This window comes from Gallinula chloropus, assembly GCF_964237585.1.
Source record: "Gallinula chloropus genome assembly, chromosome: 4".
Taxonomy (NCBI): domain Eukaryota; kingdom Metazoa; phylum Chordata; class Aves; order Gruiformes; family Rallidae; genus Gallinula; species Gallinula chloropus.
The window spans coordinates 37010558-37033595 of NC_140088.1; the positions used below are offsets into that span (position 1 = coordinate 37010558).

Consider the following 23038-nt stretch of genomic DNA (forward strand, 5'->3'; position numbering starts at 1 on the left):
CACCTTTCCCAGCTTTCTGAGTTACACATACTGATGCTTCCCACTGTGATCTTGTCCTATGTCCACTAGCATCTCCCCTCCTCAGCAGCTGCCCTGCTCTCTGCTGGTTGGCTTTGTAACACGGCTAAAAGTTGCTTGGAAACTTTTAATCAGCATCCAGCTTCAAAAATAAATAAATAAAAGCACAACTGCTTTTATTTGTGTCAACTGCTGCAACAAGATCTGTCTTGTTTGAGATTTCCCATGACTGCTGTACTAATGCTGGGAGAATAGAAGCTTAAATTCCCTTGATTAGAGAAGTTAAACACAAAGCAAGCCTAGTGCCAATCACACACATGAAAGGACAGCTTTTCCAAGCAAGAAAAAAAAAAACCTAGGTAGGGTTACCACCATATTACAGCATCAAAAATCAGCACATACCTCAATTTCAGAGCTTAAGCTCTGTACCAGGACGAACTTGCCCTTTTGATGAAGATCTGTTTTGCTCAATTTCCTGTAAGCTATATAGTTCTATTTTATGTAAGCATAAACATAGACATATTCCCATACATACAGTTCTCAACCTTGGACAACTTTAACCACAGGCATTACTGCCAGCGTTGCTTGAATAGAGAGATATACCTTACTGACTTCTACAAGGATAAAAGCTGAAGGACTGGCAGACACAGGGTTTTTTTCCACATCTCTGAGGTGCTCCTTTTTTCTCTGCACCTTAAAAATAACTGAAGTTAGCTCAAGCTATGTAAATATACTTCATCCTTCACAATTCAAACTGCACATGGCAGTAGGGACATCTGATGAAACAGGTAAGTTGATTAATAGTTGCTTGTTGTGACAATACTGTGTGATGGTCACAGTGTAAAGGAACAGGATTGAAAATAGTTTTACATGGACAAAAGACATTAACAAGAGTTATTTATTTCTTCTTGGCAAACATCTGTAATAGCAAACTAAAGAGGAATATTCTTTGCTGCATGAAGCCAAATTTTGTAAAAAAGAGACGTAATCTCAAAGAAAAATGTGAAAGCTTATTACAGAAGTCCTGGCTATCCTAAAAAAGATGGAAAGTACACTGACTAGTGTTTGCAGTTATTCTTTATTAAACCTATGCTGCACCTGAACAATAACAGAACTTAAAGGAGGGTTTTTTCTCTCACCTGTCAATATATAACATGGCCTGTGCAATAGACAGAATACACATCTGGAGAGATTACCTGAAGCACTGGCTACTAAACACAGATAATAGATCAGAAACAACGTAAGTGGCGACAGGAAGAGTGTGGAGCCTGGGCTGGATGCTGCTAGCTTACTGAAACACTTCAGACAGCTGGCTTATGGGTGTTGCACTCATGCTCAGGCCTAACCTGATCACCAGACTCCGGATCAGAGAAGTTCTTCCCCACTGCCTCAACAGGCACCACTGAAATGTTTTGGGTTTGCTGCAGTGCTGGGAAGCATTCTGTGGTAGACAACGGTTTCCTGGAATATGGATACCCTCTCTAATCCTCCTCTCCAGAGCATCTGTACAGATTTAAGCCACCAGAACAGAATATGCATTCAAAGACAACTAATTCAATTTTCATTTCTAAAGAGCATTCAAAACTGTTAGCTAATGAAGAAGAAAAAAAGAAAAGAACAGGAGCAAAGGGGAAAGGAAGGCACCAACCTGCAGATACAAGTTACACCACTGACAAAGGGCATTACAGTATATTCCTAGCACAGCTCACTAAGTTGTAACAAAGATACATAATTTTCCTATGTATAAGCATTTAAGAAACTGTTAGATATAACTGCACAATTTACAGACACATATTAAAGGAAAAGCCATCTAAAGATTATCTGGCAGCAGACTGTTTCTACGGAGCATGTAAAAAACCCCTTTGTAACTTAAAAGCCAAACACTCCCACTGCATTGTCAGATACATCTGATTTAGCCATTAAAGCAGGCTCCGTGGCTTATAAATTCCATGAGAAGTATTATGGTTTGACCTTAAGTTATTTATGCCTCCATCCACCATCAGTAAAATGATACAAGATCAAGGTGTATTTACTAGTACTATTTAATATGCTCATATGCAAATTACTACAGCAATGCAGTGCATTTATACTGCATAGGTAACTGCTAAAGTTCTAACACTTTCAATAATGAAACTGTAAGTGGAGAAAGCGAATTTGATAAACCCACTGCCATGTGGTACAGACTAAGTAGCAACAAGGGGAGAGCACAGAGTAACAAAGAATGGGTGGAACACCAGGAGAGATGCTTAACCATCCATCTATCCGCACCTGCTTCATGTGCATGACAACATATTTTCGAATATTCTTTCTGAAAGAAATACATGCCTTTCCAATTTCTGGATCAGCTGGGTTTATCTGTAGTCTGTCCAAGCTGTGTATAGCAATCTGCAAAGGGTAAGTACCAAAAGTCCACTTTGCAACAACATACAGACTCTTAAAATCTAATTGAAACCAAAACAAAATTGTCTTCAAATAGCATAATTTCCCAACAACCGCACTCTATAAAAATTGAGGTGCTGATTGCTCTCAAATTTCTGAGCTTTCTCAGAGATGGCATGAAGACCACTCTGTAATACAACCAGCAGGAAAACATGTGTCTTCATTCTGTGAAACAACAGGGCAGGACGGACAGAGGGGGAAAAAAAAATCTAGGATAAGGATCCTATCCACAACAAATGAAGAGGGAAGGGGGGAGCTATGAAGTCTCATATATAAATGCCAAGGATTCTACAACTCCCCTGGTGATCCTGGCAATAAGCCAGGAAAAAGTTTTCTCTTCCCTTTGCTGTTTGTAGCAACAAATCTTCCCTCTGGGGGAGGAGTGAGAGGGCTGGAACTAACTTCACTGCATCTGATAAGATGGCAAATTGTCCAGGCCTGACATTTATGGGGGACCCAGAGCTCCACTGAAGCACTCTGGGAGGATTAAAGCAGGGTTAGCCTCTCCAGTTGCACTCCTTAAAACGATTCAAATGGCAGACAGATGAAAGTTCGTTTAAATTTGATAATGATGAGTCTAAAGAACCCCGAGACAGAAGCTGTCCCGTCAGGGAAAGAACTGCAGCTGGAAGTTAAACATTCTCATTAAAAGAACTTGTAAAAATTTAACCATGCTCAAAGAGCTTCCAGTGTCCAGGTATTGAAATTAAGTTCTGTTTAACTGGCCAACAGGAATTAAATCCCATCTCTTATGTGAGCTGCACCACCCACAAGAAAACACCACCACCCATTTGCTTTAACTGTCCAGGACCCTTTTGCTGCAAGAATGGGATGTTTCACACACCAGCAGGGATCGCCTGGAGCCAGCAGAAAGGCTCATATAGCTGTCAGCAAGCTGATAAGAGCTGAAATTACTCTACAGAGCCATCTTTAAAGAAGAGCCAAAGCAGCACATTAAATGAAAGGGAGGAGGGGTCAGAAAAGCCAGCCACTCATGTTGTTTTAACATGGCACGAAAACAAGTCATTGATTTATGCATGTGTCTTCAGCTCAGTTTGACCCAGAGTCTGAACTTTTCTTCAGGTCAGGGCTGAGGCACATGGGACGTGCACTAGAAAAACCACAAAAGCTTGTTCAGGTATTCTGACTGTGGGAACAAACATTGCAAAACTACGTGTTTTCTAACCACGCTTTTTAAACTGAATTTACATCCCTTTTTAGATTTTGTCTATACAGGCTTAAAAGGTAAGAGGTTGTGATCATCTAAAACTTTAATTGATAAAAAATAACAATGCTGGTGGCCACTATTTGAGACAGTATCTTGTGGGGCTTCAGGAAAGTTAATTATCCACACATCACAGTCAATACTGTCTCACTGAAGTGTTTGGTGACCAGTGAAATTAAGACGTATTATAAAAAACATTGATGATCTGACAAGAATATTCCACAAGGTATTATAATACCTAGGTCTCCTGCAAACCTGAGTCCTGATGCTGCATCACTGTGACTGCACCAGGCCTGACTGAAGAGCTTTCTGCTCCTCTATTCTCTCTCCAACAGCCATCAGCAGCAGGTATCTTAAGAACCCTCCCACAGGGACAGAGCAAGCATAAGGCACTACTTCTTCAAAGTATTCTCCAGCCTCCAGAAGTCTGCAGCTCAGGAACTTCCTAAGCCTTAGGGTATACCTTTGCATTTATCTCAGACAGATTTTCCTTCTCTGGATTGCTTCATTCACCCTTTATGCCAAGAAAAACCCTTCACCCACACAAAATGCTGAAGCAGCAAGTCACGAACTAATGACTATTTCAGGGAAAAGATCATCTATTTTTTTAGACCAGATTCCCAATAATACAAGTCCTGGGGGACATAACCGTATCAAATAATGTACATTTGCATCCATTCACTTTCTCCATGACCTCCTATTTTATAGCTCTGCAGTACATTCTTGCTCTTCGTCTTACCTCCAACCATTCATCTCCATTCAAGATAGACCATTCACGTTGAACCACACTTCTCTTGAAACCTTTTTAAGATGGAAGAAACAAAACTATGGACTGTCTTCAGGGTGCAGACATACAATGGATTTATGCAGCAGCATATTATTTGCCATTTTGTTCTCCATCTCTTTTCTAAAAATTCTTTACATTACTGTTTTTTGACCATGACTGACGATGAAGCTGCTATCTTCACAGAACTATTAGAGCTCTAAGAACTCATTTCCAAGTAACTGTAGCTAGCTGACAGGCCATCGCTACCTACAAGGGGCCTGTTTTTCCTTTCACATACCCCTCTCTTCGGTCTATAGTGAATTTTGTTTGTGACTTTATCATGTGATCTCATTATACCTGAATTTCTTTGGCCTAAGATAATGCCAAATCCAAATAAAACATTCCCCAAAGCAGAATTCATAAGGGGTGGTTGCAAGGATTTTAGGGGGCTCATCTTCTACAGAGCTACCTAATGTTATCTCTAAGCCTGGTTGAAACTAGACTGTTACAGAAATCAGCTGAGAAATCAGCATGCACACTGTATGTGATGATACCCTTGTTTCCCTAGGAAACGAGGATGAAAAGAATTCCTTCACTCAAGAATATTAACTCTTCATTCTTGTTCCATTAGAGCTCACAAAGTCACCCCATCTTCCAGACTAGATTTTAATTTAAAAATTTTATTTTTGGGAGATAGGGAGTGTTATAAAATCAAAAAGGAACAGGAACACAAAGCCTTTTTTCAAAAAGAAACTCCTTACCAAAGAGTGGCTCACCAGAAGGAATGTCTAAATAGAGGAATAACTCTCCTATTCCCATCACAGAGCACTTTTGGACTCTGATCCTGTGCCTTAATGAGTATACCTGTGTTAAAAGACTTCCAAGTTGTTGATATTTACTGAAGAAAAACATTTACAAAACATCTGTTTATTCAGATAGACAGACTCATCTCTCAAAAAGAAGTGGCTCACATGTAAGTTGTGGAAACCTTTCACACAAGTTAAGACATTTAAGTATCAACTAATGACTAGGCATTTCTAGAGATCAACAGGCTTTCAAAAGCATAACACTAAAAAACTCTATCGGGAGGGAAACTATACAAGGAACGTGATCAGCAAATACCAGCAAAGGTTTGGCTTGTTTTGGGGTTCTCTTACATATTTTACTCTTCATATTTCACTATCACACACATTTATTACATTTGCTTCTATTTTTTGCCCTTCCACTCCTACAGCTTTGGTATTACTTGCGTGCTGGGTTGTGGGGCAGAGAAAATGAAAGCTAAGGATGCAGCATCAAGTCTGCTGGATTAGTAACTCTGCAGCTGAGCTGCTTATCGTCTTGCCTCTGGGTATTTCTGCCAGCGGTTCAGGCTCCATATGGAACTATTTGTGAGAGGGGGATGGTTCAAGGAAGCTTCAAAGAAAATGAGAATGACAACATTACTGTAGAAAACAGACAAGACAGCAATGCCAGAGATGCATAAGTTTCATCCAGACTGCTATTAATTTTAGCAGCTCAACTAGCAGAGGCTCTTTTTGATGGTCAACATGTTGGAGCTATCATATGCTAGTCTCCAGTTCTTACAGACACAGGCTATATGTGCAGTATTGAAAATAGGTAACAATTTTTCACCACAGCGTAGACCAGGCTACGAGCACTGAAACTGCTCCATTATGTGAGGAACAACAGGAAACGAAACCAGGAATTACTGAGGGCAAAACGTTCTGCAAGTCTGAACAATAAAAGCATAGGTTAATGCAGCTAGTCTCCAGAGCTCTCAGCACAACCAGGTGTAATGAAGGACAGAATTCATTCCAGTTTCCCACACTCCAGCTCTGCTCAAACCAACATAACATCCTTCCTGGTTTATACCATTAACTGAAAGAACCATTGAGCAAAACAAAGCTGTGCTACAAGAAGTCAAGCAAAGGTCATACCAGCCACAGATCCTAGCAGATGAAGCACCTGTATTTTATCTTCTTCCTGACAATACCCTATGATGCTCACAATCAGTGTAGAAACTGTAAGAAAATATTTTCAAATATAGGTTCTCACATATTTTAAATGTGATGACTTGTCTTTATGAGCCTTCCTCTCTCTGCCATCACACATATGCCTAGAAGTAATTTTCGCTTTGTTTCTCAAACCACAGAGAAAAGTTTACTCACTAAGCACAAACTATTCCAACTTGGAAAAAAGTTGTATATACCTGTGTGCAGATGTATATATTAACCTTGATGCATCATCCCCAGAGAATCATTGCCAATAAAATACTGCAAAGAGTACCTAATCAACAAAGAGAACTTTTAAACTAACATTTAAAATAATTTAATTACAAGATTTTCTAGCTAAGGATAAAAATATCATAACCAAGACAACCACTGAAACCAAAGTGGCCAGACAGCAAGACTTCAGTCCCACAAAGGTTACCAGACCTAGAAAATCTGATAGATATGATGAATGCATGCTTCATCCTACTAAAAACTGGGAGAAATTTAGAGCAAGGATTTGTTCTGTTTAGCTAAAGAGAGAATGATTTCAACAATACATGTCAGAATACATCAACCGGTTTCTTAACTCACTGAAAAAGAACATTAGTTGGCAGGTACTGGCAAAGCATCTTTCACAAATCTTTATCAAAACATTATCTAGTTGAATTTTCAGTGTGACAAAACCAGTTTTTGAAATGAAACATAAACACATCCTTATTGCAAAGGAAACACTGACCCATTGTGAAATAATTTCCATACCAATTTCAGTAAGAGCTCTTCGCAAAGATCACTTTTTCCTCATTTTAACATCAGTTATAGACCAATCTCTTTGTAACTGCTGTATCAAACTCCCAAGTGTTTCACAATGTGAAAACAAGAAAGAACTTTATCATTGTTATCTATACTTTTTTCCACTCTAGGTAAGAGCAATGATCAGTGAAACCTAGAATGGCCTGGGGAAAAAACAAATATACCATAGTTTCAGTCAGTCCTCTTCCACTTGACAAAAAACAAGCATCAAAATATCATACAATCAAGTGCTATTAGCCCTTGAAGTTGAAGCAGTGTAACAAAGTGGTTTAATTATTATTGAGGAACATGGGTTAACTTGGAAAACAAGAGTATTTTGAAGCTTTTTTGTCCTTATGTCGCTAAGCAGAATAGACAACTGCTATACATTACATCAGAAAACATCTATATATCACTCTGGTTCATCTGCAAATTTAGTGTATGAGTGGTTATTAGTAGTTTCATGTTAGTAGCTCCTCGCCTGAGAAAAAATAGAGCACTTACAACAAATTCACTTGCTTCTCAACCACCCTTAGCACTGGCCTCCTCAAAAGGTTCATTCCAACTTCAAATTCTCTCTTCTCCTATCACTTTATTTTGTGAATCTTTATTCATTACATTATTGCTGAAGGGAAGATGCTAAAAACCCCAAAGACGACAGTCTGGCTAGTCAAAAAGTCCTAAGTACTTTCTAACCATTTAAATCAAAAGACAGTAAGCAAAGAATACAGCTGCTCCCTACTGTGGCACTGAGGAGGAGGAAGGAAACAAAACTCTGTACGGCAGGTGGAATACTACTGCGTATTCATCAGCCACGAAGAGCAATCAGGTTACTGGTAGTACACACAGTCTCTGGTAGTCCCCATAATATCAGTCACTAAGTACTTCTTCACCATATCACACAGCTGGAACACAGAACCATGTCTCAAAAAAGGAATTTCACAGATGCTCACGTTCACACTTTGCCATGTAAATAAGGGTGACAAGACACAATACAGATAAAACGTTTAAGTAACTTCACTATGCAGACAGAAGTAAATTGACAATGACAAGAGAAAGACAGACCTCCTAATTTCAGCCATCAGAATCAGAGTTCCCAATATTTTCAGTGATGCTCTGGGCCCAATAACAATGACTACTGCAAGCCATCTATAATCACTTCAGACACAAACTAGAATTGCATTCTGGGTATTAAAATATCTTCTGCTGTAGCTTATTTTTTATGGAGTTGCAGATAATATCAATAATTTATAGATCATTTGAGTTTGTTGGTTTGTTTCATTATGAATGTTTGGGGATGTTATTTGGGTTTGGTCAGGGGTTTTTTTGTCAAGTGCATTCTCTGCAGGAGAACCCCATCCTGAAATTATTATTTTATATTAGTAAAACAGACAAGAACAATCAATGCATGCTAACAGACTATTGATGCTGCTTTTAAATTAAGCAAAACTCCTTGGTGTTAACTAGTATATAGGGCAGAGCCAGCCAAGTTGCTGCTTGGAGATCTGCTGACCATGACGTTCCAGGCAGTAAGGAAACTGCATTGTGTATCACTCACTTTGATAAGCAGTGGTGGTGTTTTTTTCTTCTTCCTTTGCTCTCCTAGTAAACTGCCCTTATCCCAACTCAGAAGTTTTACAAGTGAGTGGCCACATGGCGCTCAGCTGCTGGCAAGGGCTAAACCACGACACCCCAATGGCTGATGTGATATTTGCAGACTACCTGTACAGAGAATGTGGTGAAGTTGGCCTCAGAATTCAGGCATGAAATATTTATTGCTAAATTTGAGAGTCTGTTTTCTGCACACTTATTAATATACACTGTGCAGCTTTTCACTCTAAAACTAGAGTGGGTTTGGCTACACCTTGAAAAACCTTGCTTTAGGTCCACATTTTACAAGGACTGTACAAAAGATTACTTTGTCTCTAAGGTTGTGTAAAGGAATTTCAAAAACATGTCTTCACAGTTCTTTGGAAATTCAATTACAGAAATCCCATGCATCTTTAAAAGCCACCTAAGATCAGAAACTTTACTTCTTCCACACACACGTAGCTCTTACTTTATGCCTCAGTTCCTCATTAGGAAAAGCAATGACAACAGGATCTCCCCACCTTACAACAATACATACTCAGGTACAATAAGATGACAAGGATGAAAGGGCCTAGACACAAGTTTACTGTGTACGTTAACATCTTTCTTCTTTGCCTATCCAAAAATGTAACCTACATATTCCAGCTACCAAAAGAAAAATGTGGTTGAATCCTACCCCTAATTTTATAATAAAACTCTTCAAACTTTGTGAAAACCCTCACACAGCTAACAATTCTTATCTGCTGAGCATGCACTTTATGTGAGCACTCTAGAGTTAAAGTAACTGATGAGGATAGTGTTCGTAACAGAAAAGCTAATAAACAGGAATCAGCATCAAACGGAGGGAGCAAGACAACATTTCCTTTTGACTACGTACCCAGCCCACACAGATTTCATTCACGAGTTTGGACAGTTCCTGATCTCAGCTCTCCCAGTCACCACCTAAGTAAAATTTCCCTCTCAGAGGAACTGTCAACTTGGTTGAAATATTTAAAACACTTTGCACTTAAAGCTTCTCTCACATTAAGTGTTTAAAATTTATCTACAAACCAAAGCTTCTCATGAGATAAAAGACTTCTTTAATACAATTTAAATATAATTTAGAAGAAATAAATATACACTGTGATTTCATCAGAAACATGTTAATACATTAGAGTAGGCAGTACACCTGCAATCAGGGAGAGCTTCCATCCCACGGTGCATTAAGAAAGCAGTGGGAACACAAGGAAAAGTGAAATTAATGCAAGTGTGGTTTGACTACACCGGTGGAAACTGGCTATCTCCACTCATGGCAAACACATTATCTCTACAAGAACAAGCAGGTAAGTCAAAAAAAATCTCAGTTTCACATTTCAGGAGATCTGCTGCAACCCAGGCTGGCGATGCTCTGATCATTGTGGAAGTTAAAGATCCTGCAATACATTTCACAACAGGGTGTATATTAACAAAGCAGGTTGAAGAAAATCCCCTCTGAGGAATTGGAGTCTGTCTAGTGAAGCATTCTGCAATTGCAGTCATGTGCAACACACTAACTTCCTGGGCCAATGGGCCATGTAGCACTGATTAACAGTTGCTGCTCAGCACATTTACCTGCACCAGCGATGGGTAGAGACACAAGGGAAAGCAATGGCAAATGGGTATGTTCAGCATAAGGAAGAGGGCTGAATAATCAAAACGTTAACATAAAAGTACCATGGATTCTTCTGCACACCAACAGATTTCACAGTAAGGCAGGTATATGTACCTACTCTCCAACCACAAAGGAAAAGAATTTCATTACAGTACAGTACTTTACCTGTCTTTGCATCTCTTCTATCTGTCGCTGGGGAACACTTTGCAGAATACTGTACATTTCAGGCATCTTTTCTTCAGGGATGACAACAGAGGCCCTATAAGGAGAGAAAAAAAAAAAAAAAAAGAGAACTTCTACATTAAAAAAATGTCAACAGCTTTTCCAAACCAGATTTTTGTCCAATTCTAATAAGACAGGTTCAAAAAGACATCAGCAGAAAGAAACCGTCTTCTCTCAGCCCAATTAATTATTCTGTAGCAGTTCCTTCACAATACCCACCAGTCTGCTTAGAGATAATGCCACAAAAGTCAGTGGACCAATCTGTACAGACAATCTAATGAAAACAGAAGAAAGAGACACACAGATATTCTGAACTCTCACCTCTGCCTTGCCACTAACTTGCTGTCAGCTGAGATTTTTGGAGCGACCAAACTGTAAAGAGCATGCACAGTGCTACGTATACAAACTGGCAATCTTTGTACGTACTATCCTAGAATCAGGTAAGTGGGCATAGGGCATGCATGGAAAAATAATCCAAGCCCTTAACACAGTGTACTCAGCTACAAAAATAATTATACCTTTCAGTCTCAGATGGAATCACAGATGCAATACAGGGAATTTAGCATTTTAGTGATGCAAGTTTTTAGCATTTACACATCTTAAAAGAGCCTGAATGCAGACAGGTTGGCACAGAATTCAAGCACAAGAAAATAAAGGAAGTCTGTTTTAGAAAATATATCATCAACTATAGGATAACCAAATGCTCTGGCATCTCTGCCTCCTTTGTTTTCCTTTCCTATTTCTGACAATCGCAGACTGTCCATCTCTTTCTCTGTATTCTATTCCCTGCACCCCCCAGCTCATTCAACTCATCACACAGATTTTAATCAAATCACTGCATGCAACAGTCTCTTACGCAGTGGTTTGATGTACAATGGTGAGGGTACAAACCTCTTCCAGTCCAGAACCTCAGAGAAAGGTAAAATGTAGGAGTCAGCAATGATGACTGGGACACAGCCAGCTTGAAGAACATCGCTTAGCACAGCCTGTCCCAGGCGGGCTCCACGTAGAATGACACAGAACGTAGACTCCTGCCAACAAATGGTATCAAACACACAGATCAGGAAAAAAAAAACAAACCCTAAAATCAAACATTAGATATGTATTACATGTGCTTACATATGTATGCATCGTGCTCTCCTGCCCTCCCTTTCGTAAAAAATAAGTCAAAAGGAAAACAGACCTGTTCCATGTAGCCAATGTATTCTAGATTATTAGCTAATTCAAAATAATTACACACCTTAATCCCCACGGAAGGTCAAAAATATCACGAGCAGAGAGATATCTGTGCAATATGAGCTAGGGAGCCTGCTTTGGCAGGGGGGTTGGACCCGATGATCTCTCGAAGTCCCTTCCAACCGCTACAATTCTGTGATTCTGTGATAAGAAAATGGCTAATGGGACTAGTCTATGCTTTATTTTAATGGCTGAACTTCAGAATTCTGAGAAAATTCAAGAGAGAAAGTTAAATATTTTGAAAAGTCTGGCCTAACAAAAGGAGCAACAATCAAACAGAAATGACTGAGTACAAACTGTGTGAAGCCAATCTAATTTTCTTCCATTGATCCAGCTCTACACTGAGCACAGAATTAACAGATTTCATAGCTCAACTTTAAAACACTTTTGACATCACCTTTGCTAGCATCTTCATAGGCAAATTAAGAAATCATGGGCTAGATAAAGCCACCACAGGCTTTATAGCTACATTACGTATAGGTACAATCCTCTAAGTATAAAGCAGTTAGCAGTGGCTCACAGGTAAAACAGTGGTGGACCAGATAATCTTTCTTATGTGCAACAGTATTCAATGTGACCCTTAGTTAAACAAGTAGCAGAATTAAGACTATACTTACTATATCTGACAATACCTGTAATACTGTAGGATTAGAAAGCACAACGGATAATGGGATTAGAGTTTGACATTATTTAGATAAATTGACTAAAAAACCCCACTGATACACACAGGGTTCAACACTTCAATAAAAATAACCAACTGCACAAATTCAAAGCATGAAGCAACTGGCTATGTTTTCCACTTTGGAGAAGAGGACACTTCCTACAAAAGGACAGGAAAAGAAAGTGTATTAACATGTTCAGCAGTGCTGTGCTATTGAAAAAGAACCCCAATTACCACTCCACCCGTGAGTTTTATTAGAATGCAAAAAGTAGTTCAATCTAAGAGACCTGAAGGAATCGCTCATTCTTCTCAGTAAAAAAGACCTCAGACAGAGCAGTGTGCACAATATTGGGCAATGCACCTCCAGGGTTAAAAGAGAAAAAATAGGATGATAACTTACCTTGAAAGTACAGTCTACAAGGGAAGACTGACTAGATCAGTACTACTTGCTCTGAAAGAGTGAAGGCAGGATGAAGATGGCTAAAGAGAGCTTCAAAGGCATAAAGAAGTTGCAGCAAAAGGAAGAATATAATCCAGTCATGTCCACAACACCCAAGACAAAAAGCCATGAGTTTAAACTGCAGGAGAGAAGGCTTCTAGACTACACTGCGCTCACGCTGTAAAGAGGGACTTCAGCTCTCACTGACATGGAGCACAATCTTGCTACAGATTCAAGATTGCAAAATAAATGCCTATAGAGTTCAGCTACACAAAAGCCCAAGTCAGTAATTTCCTTAAGTCTAAAAAATTATGAAGCTGACACAGGGACTTCCACAGATTAAGATGACCTCTTTCCATCTTGCATTCTGTGGCCTGCAGAAAAAGAGCCAGGAGGCTCAGCAGGGCAGCAAAACACTATAATGGAACTAGGAAATACCAGGGGGGTTCCTGGCTCTTCATCTGATTCCTAACGCAACTGTAAGAACCATGCTGATACCCGCTGATACCCACAGAGTACTAAAAGCCTTGACAATCTCATCCAGGAGAAGACTGCTAACAGGAAGCATCAGCAACCCAGAAGCCCAAGAGCCTGTCTAGTAGGAAGTCTGCAAAGGCAGCACTGGAAACGATGAGCTGCGATCACAGTCTCCCTTCTTCCCCCCACTCTCAGCCAGGAAGAGAAGGAAAAGCAGGGCGTGGGGAATGGAAGGAGCGGAGAGAATGAGGACGCGTTTTAACCACTGACTCACTAGATCATAGCAGCAGGTGGAGGAGACTCTAGTAAGGTCTGGAGCAGGGGGGTGGGGGAATAAAAAAAGAGGCCCAGATGTGGACACACATGCTCATCTGCCCAGATAACCATTTTTCCTGTCTAGACAAAGGTTACTATAAATACATCTCCTCGCATCACCACTGTTATCAGCCAGACATTCCAAAGGGAGACACAGGGCTGTGCAAAGGAAAGTATTTTAACAATCTCTGCATGTGCCAGCTTCCTTCTGAGTTATAAAATCATGTATGGTAAGATAGAGACATAGATTCCTGACTTGCTATCCTTGAGCAATCTAGTCTGTATTTAAAGAAATAAAACAAATATTATCTTTTTTTCCTTATGGCTCAAAGTTTAGGACTCAGGGTGCCCCTTTCCCCCCCCCCAAGGAATTTTAAGCGTATTTCCTACACAACATAACAGGAAGAGTGGAAACTTTGCCTCTCCTCAGCTTGTTTGTTATTTTATCATTATTTGCTTAAGTTCAAAGGCAAATTATGTGTTGGTGGCCACAGATGAAGCATGGTGGCCTATGGTGTAACTCACCCTACCACACTAAATGCCAAAGCGCCTTGTGCTAGTGAATTGCCACAAGGCACTGGGGGCTGAGAATGCTATCTAGTTTTATCTTCAGGAGATACATTAAAAGGCATCTGGAAGTTGGGCCAAGGCCATGAAACACATTTCACCTACATGTTTTCATAGCTGCACGCTGACAAGTCTTCTAGCTCAGTGTCATATCTATACAGAGAATTTTGAAGGGTTTAACAACCAAGCTGCATATAAAAACTATCTGACCAACTGTCCTTCAATGTAGTGCTCTATTTTGCCCCCAAATAAATTTACACATAAGCTCTTTAAAGTTGATTTTAACCTTCTCTCCAATTGACTCTTCTCCAAGATTCATCTAGGAAGGCCTGGAGAGACATCAATTCCAAATTCAAGCCTGCTGCAGGTCACTTTGCCAGTTATTCTGGATGGCATAGATTCCAATGTTCTTCCACAATTTTGTCTGGCCTTCAAAAGTTTCTCCTCTCATTGCTGCTGGATTTGGCAGTATCATTTTTTAAATTCACATGCTGTCTTGTGTTTCTAGAAGATCGTCATGACTAGTTTCATGGAGCTGTTATACATAAGCCATGTTTCCAAATAGCAGCAAAGTCTGCACCTCTGTTTGAGTACGTAGTTCTTGGTCCTCTTAAAAGTAAGAGGAAAGTTACAGTATAATATCCATCATATACCCATCATAAATTCTGCATTTACAAAACATAGCCAGCAAGTTAACTAAAACCAAGGAAGTACCCTACCAGTGTTAACCAGAAACAGCTCCTGTGACAGTGACCAAAGGGAAGAGAAGTTTGCAGGAGAGACTGCCTTACCTGAAGCACTTGAGGGTAATCAAAGACTTGATTCTTGTGACAACGTTTGCGAACAGCAGGGACCCCATCGGACAGATTTGTACACTTGTCCAGGATCAACACTGATTCCCCATTCTCCGCCTGAAGAGCTTCCAGCTCAGAGAGGTATTCCGGGTGCAGAGACATTTGAGATGACAGAATGAAATACCTGCGGGGACTGGAAATAAAAACATCACAGCCAGGTTACCTGGCAGCCTCGTGAGTTGACTTCCAAGGTGCTGTAGAACACATTTTCATCCATGCTGGAAAATCAGAGCAAGATTAACTAAATGTGGACACATGCCAAGACCGTACTTTCAGACAAGGCTGGAAAGGGTAATGATGCAATGTAGTCAAATCTTGGATAGTAAGTGGCTCAGCATTATTTACAAGTTAAAGTAAGTCTGAACTTGGAAAGGTGGATTATTACATTAGAATAGGCACTTGCATCCTAACCTCTATTATAAAGAGAAATAAATATTATTTATATAACTATCAAAACAGTTTGCTACTGGTACCAGGACTGTTTGTTCTTTTGTTTGGTATTTGTGTACTGTAAGAAAGTAGATAAGGACTGAATCCTGCTGCTAGTTTCTCTTACCATGTACTTACTCATCAATTTTAATTAAGGAAAGATTCTGAATGGACAACACAGCTGCCCTGTGCTCATTTAGTCTTGATACAGTGACACTAAAACAGGACAAGCTCATACCACCAGCTGTGATTCCATAATGTCCCTTCTGGGCAACATAAAAGAACATTTCCAGGACAAAGCAGAAGGCCTATCATCCCATTCACTCTCAACTCCTACCATGCTCCAAAACCCATTATATTTAAAATGTCCCTTAATGCTCAGTCTAAATAGAAAGCAGTTTCTTACAATGAGGGTAGTGAAACACTGGCACAGGTTGCCCAGAGAGGTGGTAGATGCCCCATCCCTGGAAACATTCACACTCAAGTTGGATGGGGCTCTGAGCAACCTGGTCTAGTTGAAGATGTCCCTGCTCATTGCAGAAGGGTTGTACTAGACGACATTTAAATGCCCCTTCCAACCCAAACTAATCTATGATTCTACAAATTCTGAAGTGTTTCAAGACACTAACGAACACTAGAGGTAAAACACAGAGAAGTACAGTCTCAAGTTAGGTGCTCACAGCTTCAAAAAGTTATGTCAATGCTGGCAAACTACATGTCATAATTGTTATGCTCATTGTCATATACTTTGGTTTCCTTTTTAAGCAGGTCAGCTAGGTCAAAGCACTCTATTGCTCCCCAGCAAAAGGAACACACAGCAACTGCCTGCTCTCACACTGCCAAAAGAGCACAGGAAACACAAGGCCTATACTTAAGATTCCAGTTATACTCCACGTGATGCTACCTTTAGTTTACATCTGGGAAAACACCTACAAACACACACTTTATAAAGCCAGACCTCTCCTGCTGCTTCTCTCACCTCCTCTACACATCTTCATGCTGTTCACTTTAGGTGCTCCAAACAGCAGATGAGACTTGTGCAGAATTATTTTTAAAGTCATTTTTCCCAAGCCTCCAGCTGCTACCAACTTGCAACCAGCAGCTCTACAGAAAATGTACTCCTAGCAAAGGTGCATTTAAAACACTTTAAGCTATCCCATTAAAAAGGAGAGTAAATCAAAGACCCTCGGTTCAGCTCCGTAAGAGGAATAAAAAGGATTTGTCTTAAAAAAGGACACACTGCTGCAGATGAGAGATAATGAACACCTATAATGAGCTAAAATGATGGTCTGTTTGTATGCAAGTTTAGAATATAATTTTACCTTTAAACTGTCATCATCCTACGACACTCAAAATCTAGCTACCAAGTCTTGCTACAAAAGGAAGTACATACCAGCTCCTAGGAGACAGCACACTGGTGTACTGAAATGTAACAACTCATTCTGACCATCTTTCCCTTGCCACACTCCTCCTGCACGAAGCAATCAAACCAAATGTGTTTCCAGGAGACATTCAAGGTCAGGCTTGATGAAGCTCTGAGCAATCTGATCTAGTTAAAGGTGTCCCTGGGAGGCTTGGACTAGATGACCTTTAAATGTCCCTTCCCACCTAAAGCATTTTGTGGTTCAATTAGTACTGCTAACTGGCCACTAGATGGTACTCCGGAAGCTCCACCACGTCCACCAAACAGATTCATGCATTGCATCACCAGTTGTCCTTATTGGACCTAAAACCAGACATAGCACGACTGGATCTCTCCTTATAATGGTTTCTATATATGCTGAAGACTGTCATCGTGTTCATGCTGTCCAGGCAGAAGTACAAAGCGCCCTTCCACCGTTTCAGGCTGTAATGATACTTGAGGTCCATGCAGAATCAGTTGGGATGCATTCAGGTGCCCCTGCGCTGGCCTGACCCAGGAGCATCACAAGCAGAAACATAAAGAGTGTGAGCAAAGGACATCACTGCTGCACAAGTCTGTCCTGTAACCAACCATGGTATCTAACCTGGAGCAGCCCTAAGTGTCACTGAGCATGCTCGATCTGGGAGGAATTAATATAATTGACTTCCTGCAAATAATTTGCATAACCCTGCCTTTTCTTAGAAATTACCATGAATATGTATAGTTAATCTGCATAAATATGAGAAATTTGGCTTTAATGGGCACACACGTTTGGAGGAGCGATCCACTGTGTGCCCAGCACTGCAATAAACAACACCTGCTTCATAGTCACCAAGGCTAGTGAGTTTTGATTCCAGATTTCTGAGGCATCAATTCAAAGTTTCCACTGGCTGATACTGAGGCATTCCTGTTGACCTCTGTGATCCCTTCTCTCGAGCCACAAGGGAGGTACAGCACACGTCTTTTATCACTGCAATAGCAGGGTATTTAGGCATCACTTCACTTTTACATACCCTAAAATAAATTATCTGAATTGATCATTTCTTAGGGAATCGCTACTGCTTTGAATTACTGCCCTGCTCTACTTAAAGAAACCAAACATATTAGCAACTACTTTCATTTTTATCTGAAATATTTTGTCAGCTCACTGGAAAGATGGAATCTAACTCTACTAGAAACAATGCCATATTTCACAGTTCAGCTTCTAGAATGGGGAAAAAAATAACCACTCCAAAAATAGATAAACCACACGCTGGCAGATGAGCCAAGGCCATTAGCATCAGAACCATCATATATTTGAATAGTAAGAGTCATGCAAGAGCACAGCAACCCTTACAAAGCCACCCGAGCCCACCACCAAGTTAGTGCAGTATTTATATTTTATCAGCATGAATATTAAATGTGATATTGAATATACTTTGTCCAATTCATGGGAATTGCTTTACCCTGGTCCTCTTTCTGGCAGATCCACTTCTCCCGACAACGGGCTGTACACTGGGATACTGACATCGTAGCCTTGTCGGTAAGTCCACGTGGAGAAGCCTCCCCCAGCCAGCAGAGCTCTGAAAAATACAACAAAAAATGACTTAGCAGAGTACACACACCATTCAAACTCCAAGTGTGATTTACTGACAGTCATTTCCAGAGCACCAAGTAGATACATGCTCTGAGGTAAGTTTTTCCCTCAACTTTTGTTAGCAGCAGGTTTTTTTATGCAGTGTTTAGGTTCACTTTAGTTTTTGTGAGCTGGGCTTACTGCCTGATTGAATCTAGGCATCACCAGAATACTTCAGATTGCTTAAGATTGCTGAGGAAAGACCATTTTTGCATGAATATAGGGAAATTTAATCTATTGCAGTCATCATGATAATTTTGCATTTTTGCAAGCTTACATGTCCTAAGTCAACTTTAATTTAAAGAAATACATTCTTATTTATACTAGTTAAGGCATTCCTCGATGCCTACACTAAAACAGGGCACAGCTCTCAAAGCATTAGAGACAAGGTCTACGCCAGATACAAGTCCAGGTATAAAAGCACAGTATTTTGGCAATGAGTCCTGACTTCTCGAGCTGGAAAAATCAAATGGTGTTATTTGCAACTGCATTTTCAAAGTCACACAAACTAGTGAAATTTGGTTTTATACTACAAAAAAATGCTATTAACAAAAAAACTAACTTCCACCAGTGAAGGCTGCTTGGGACACTTGGTGCTGGAGAGCATGGGAGTCAAAGTTTGGCAAATTAAGATGTAATTCAATCTTCCAACAGGATGGCCCTGATTGTCTGTGGCTTTTTCTAGATGGGGCAGCCTTTCACCACACAGAAGAGCTTTAAGAAACAGAAGGGAACCATGTGCACTGAGGAAAGCAATGCCAGAAAACACAGGCTGGTACTATCTCCTATCCCAAACCAGCCTGCTTTGAAATATGCTAGCAGACATCAAGCTTTTCAGCTGCCATTTCGACTCCAGCGACCAGGTGGCACCATAAACACATCATCCAGTTTCCCAAAGCAGCTGAATCTGAGCTGCTTTTGTGAGACTTCTCAGCCGATCAAACTCCCAGTCCTTTGTTAGCAAACAGCAGGGTGTGCTATATTCTAAGTCGTCCCAGGAATACCGGGTCTCCTGAAGGTACCACACAAAGTAGTTCGGAGAAAAACGCTTCTCTGATTCCATTTTCTCTCCTCTGTGGCAAGAGCACAGTCGCTACTACACTAGGCACTACAGAAAACGTGTAGCCGAGCTTGTAGGAGCTCTACCTGCTGTAGCAGCTGTGAGTACACCCAAAAGCTTGCATACTGTCACAGTTCAGATTGGAGCAGGCAAGTGTCATCAAAATCAGAAGAGCCACATGAGAACAAAAAGTTAAGGTGAGTCTGGACAAGGCACTGACAATTCATTAGCCAATGTTCATGTTTTCAGGTATCACTGAACGAAATCCTGCATACAGTGCTCAGAGAAACAGTTTTTCCACAGCTGTTGTACAACAGATTATCCTTATACCTAGTTATCATCCAAGACCTATTGTTTTTTCCCAGAACATGACACTCCGGATAAATACTAGTATGTTTTGCCTGATCCAACTCCCGTCAGATGTCCCACAGGATACTTCACTTCCTGCTCTGAGCCACAGCACAGTTGCTCAGGCACTACAATCACACTTTGCTAGAAATGTGACTTCACCCAAGCAGCCAAACAGCCCTAAGTGTCATTTAAGAAGCTCTCTGAAAACCCCAGGCTCTGGATTAAAGACTAATTTCAGCTCGATGACAATTACAAAATCAAAACAACTTGCCCTTTATTACTTTTCCCTCAGAACACAAAATATGGCAGGAGCAGAAATCAGCTCGAGAACAGGATGATAAATCAAGTACATGCTGAGTGAGAATTTATGTCCCAAATCAAGTGATTATTTTGGATTCCTTTCCAATGCTCCTTCACTTTGATGCCACATACAACGCTGCTATGACTAGGTCTCACCCTTGAAGCTGCATATTCTTTGTCTTATCCATATTAACTGAGTTACAACCAGGGAGAAAAAACTGGCTTGGATATTGCTGCTGTTACACTTCACATCCCTCTCCTCTTTTTTTTAACCTCCCCCCTAATTGGGAAACTACAACCAGATTGTTTTAATTGGATCCGCTGAAAACATGGCAGCACCTCATCAGCCTTGAGAAAGCAGGTGTGTGTCATGCAGATTTTTACCTAAATAAACCCACAGGGAACCAACACCAGTTAAATAACTCCACTCTGATTTTCACTGTACAGTGCAATAAGGGAGGACAGATAAACTCCTAATGTACTCAAGGCAAATAATCTTTAAATTGCACTGATCAGGGAGAAAAAAGCCTGTTCCTCAGCAACTTTCCACCACTTTTCAGATATCAATCCTTCTTTCTCTCCAGAAAGCACCCCAACTGGTCTGTACTCTATAAAAGTTTCCACCCCATTGCCACCACCATCTTTCTGCCAAACTTCACAAGTCACTGAAACCCAACCAATCAACTGAAGCAGAACGACAAGGATCTTAGTTCGTATATTCGATTCTACAAATACAGGGTAACTCTACAAAAGAAATCCTTTCATCTTCATTATTGTATCAAATTCAATAGTAATTATCCACAAATAATAAAGAGCCTATTTGTTAAGTTCTATGGCAGGAGATTACATATGTTACGGCAGCTAACACCAGCAACATAGCCTCCATGCCCACAAGGCAGACTTCCATCCTTGAAACAAAGGAATAATGCACTTTTACACTGTCTTGGAGATTGGATTTAAAGATTTACCAAACAACCCCTTAGTGAGGTAATTTAGCTAAAGACTTTTCCAGATGTAAAAATATCTCCTTTGTGTACAAGGTATTTTTTAACCTGGATTAGTATTCTGCAGCAAATCAACAGAACACAACTCTATCAAACCCCATGATTCACTTACCATTCAACTATATAAGATCACTGATATGTGCTGAATTGAGAAAGCAGGGCACACTCCCTGTAAAACCTTCACAAATATTACCCAGGTATTTCATGAGCAACCAAAAAAACCCCCCAAATCCAGTCTTTCTGGAGTTGTTCTGGTGCAGTTCAGACCAGTTCAAAAACCAAACAAATTCTGCCAACACACCTTTATTTTGGCCTGCAGCCTCTCACCCTATGAGGTTACAAACAACTGTCCTTCGCCCTTTGTTATCCCTCACACTTGTGGGCATAGTCAAATTAAGAAAATACACCCAGGTCACTTGTTCTGTTAGATGTGAACTAAGATCTCCAGAGGTCTCCAAAATACTGCACCACTCAGGCCCTTCCAGGACTAAGTCCATACTACTGACTATTTCAGAGCTCACTTGCCTTTGCACCTGTGACCTATAGTATAGGTTCTTTACTACACCGAATCCCTGCTGGCTGCCTATGCAAAGATGTTTCCACCTTTTCTCCATCCCAAGCACTGTTATTGCCACTCATGTATTACAGCTAGTGATTGTACAGCTGCAGGGGGAGTCACTTTGGCAAGCTACAAAAGCTGTATGCCAAAAATTATTTCATTTTTTAATCCAGATTACTCTGCTTTCCACATTAGCACGACAAACACTGAGAACAAACACCTATGAAAACATTATATTTCTTGCATATTAAGCCAAGACACATAATGCCAAATATAAATGGACATTTGACACAAAAAAGTTCAAAAAAAAGTCATGCAGTTTAAGACATCTATTGCATTCAATTAATAAATCTACTTCTTCCATAAACACATGCATCCACAAACACGTAGTCCCAGAGCTGTCTGTTACATTAAACAGAGCATTGTCAAATGAAAATTGCCCTTAAGAAACATAAATCTTAAGATGACAAATTTACTAAGTTTTGTTTATGTAAGAATGATGCTTGACTGCCCTCTTCAGGCTAACTCACATGCATATAACGTATTTAATGCAGAGAAGTAAAACACTAAGGCCTTACTTCTTAGTCAGTGATGTAATTACAGTGAGTAAACTTACTCTTTGATTGTGTCCAGAAGAAAGACATTCTGTTCTGACACCGAACGAACAACACTTTAAATCGCCTTTGGTGCAAAGAAATCGAGACACATGCCATTCACAATCATCTCAGCAAAGATCCAATGTACTAGGTGAGTTTTTGTGGCCATTTAGCAGAAGAAAATTAACCTCAGACTTCACTAGAGGGACCTAACTCAGCAGAACTAAACACATATAGGCTAATCTAGTAGAAACACACTCACTAACAGTATCCAGGCTAAGTAAGTTTGTCTTACTCTGATTACAATTTTGTCTTACAACCTCCTTTCCTGTTTCCAGAAGTTAACTATTCTTCAAGCAAAAAGTCAGCTCAGGATTTATGCCTTGTAAGTTTCTGGCAAGTATTTTCCAACACGCTTGTCAGAGAATAACTAAGAGCATTTACCAACTACTAATACAATGTAATTATTAAGATAACAAAAGCCACTGAAATTCACCATA

At 40.1% G+C, this 23038-nt stretch overlaps 1 protein-coding gene across 2 annotated transcripts in view; it reads right to left on the reverse strand.

The window, feature by feature from the left end:
• Positions 1-23038, reverse strand: part of EXT2 (exostosin glycosyltransferase 2) — a gene marked incomplete at both ends in the record, with an annotated part of 72118 nt that overhangs the window by 47877 nt on the left and 1203 nt on the right. The window contains 4 exons of one of the 2 annotated variants that reach the window (XM_084262963.1): positions 10617-10710; positions 11565-11704; positions 15160-15355; positions 18499-18615. In XM_084262963.1, the coding sequence (XP_084119089.1) occupies positions 10617-10710; positions 11565-11704; positions 15160-15355; positions 18499-18615 (547 nt within the window). Of the gene's footprint in view, positions 1-10601; positions 10711-11564; positions 11705-15159; positions 15356-18498; positions 18616-23038 lie in introns of both variants that reach the window. The other variant, XM_084262964.1, reaches the window with a different exon arrangement.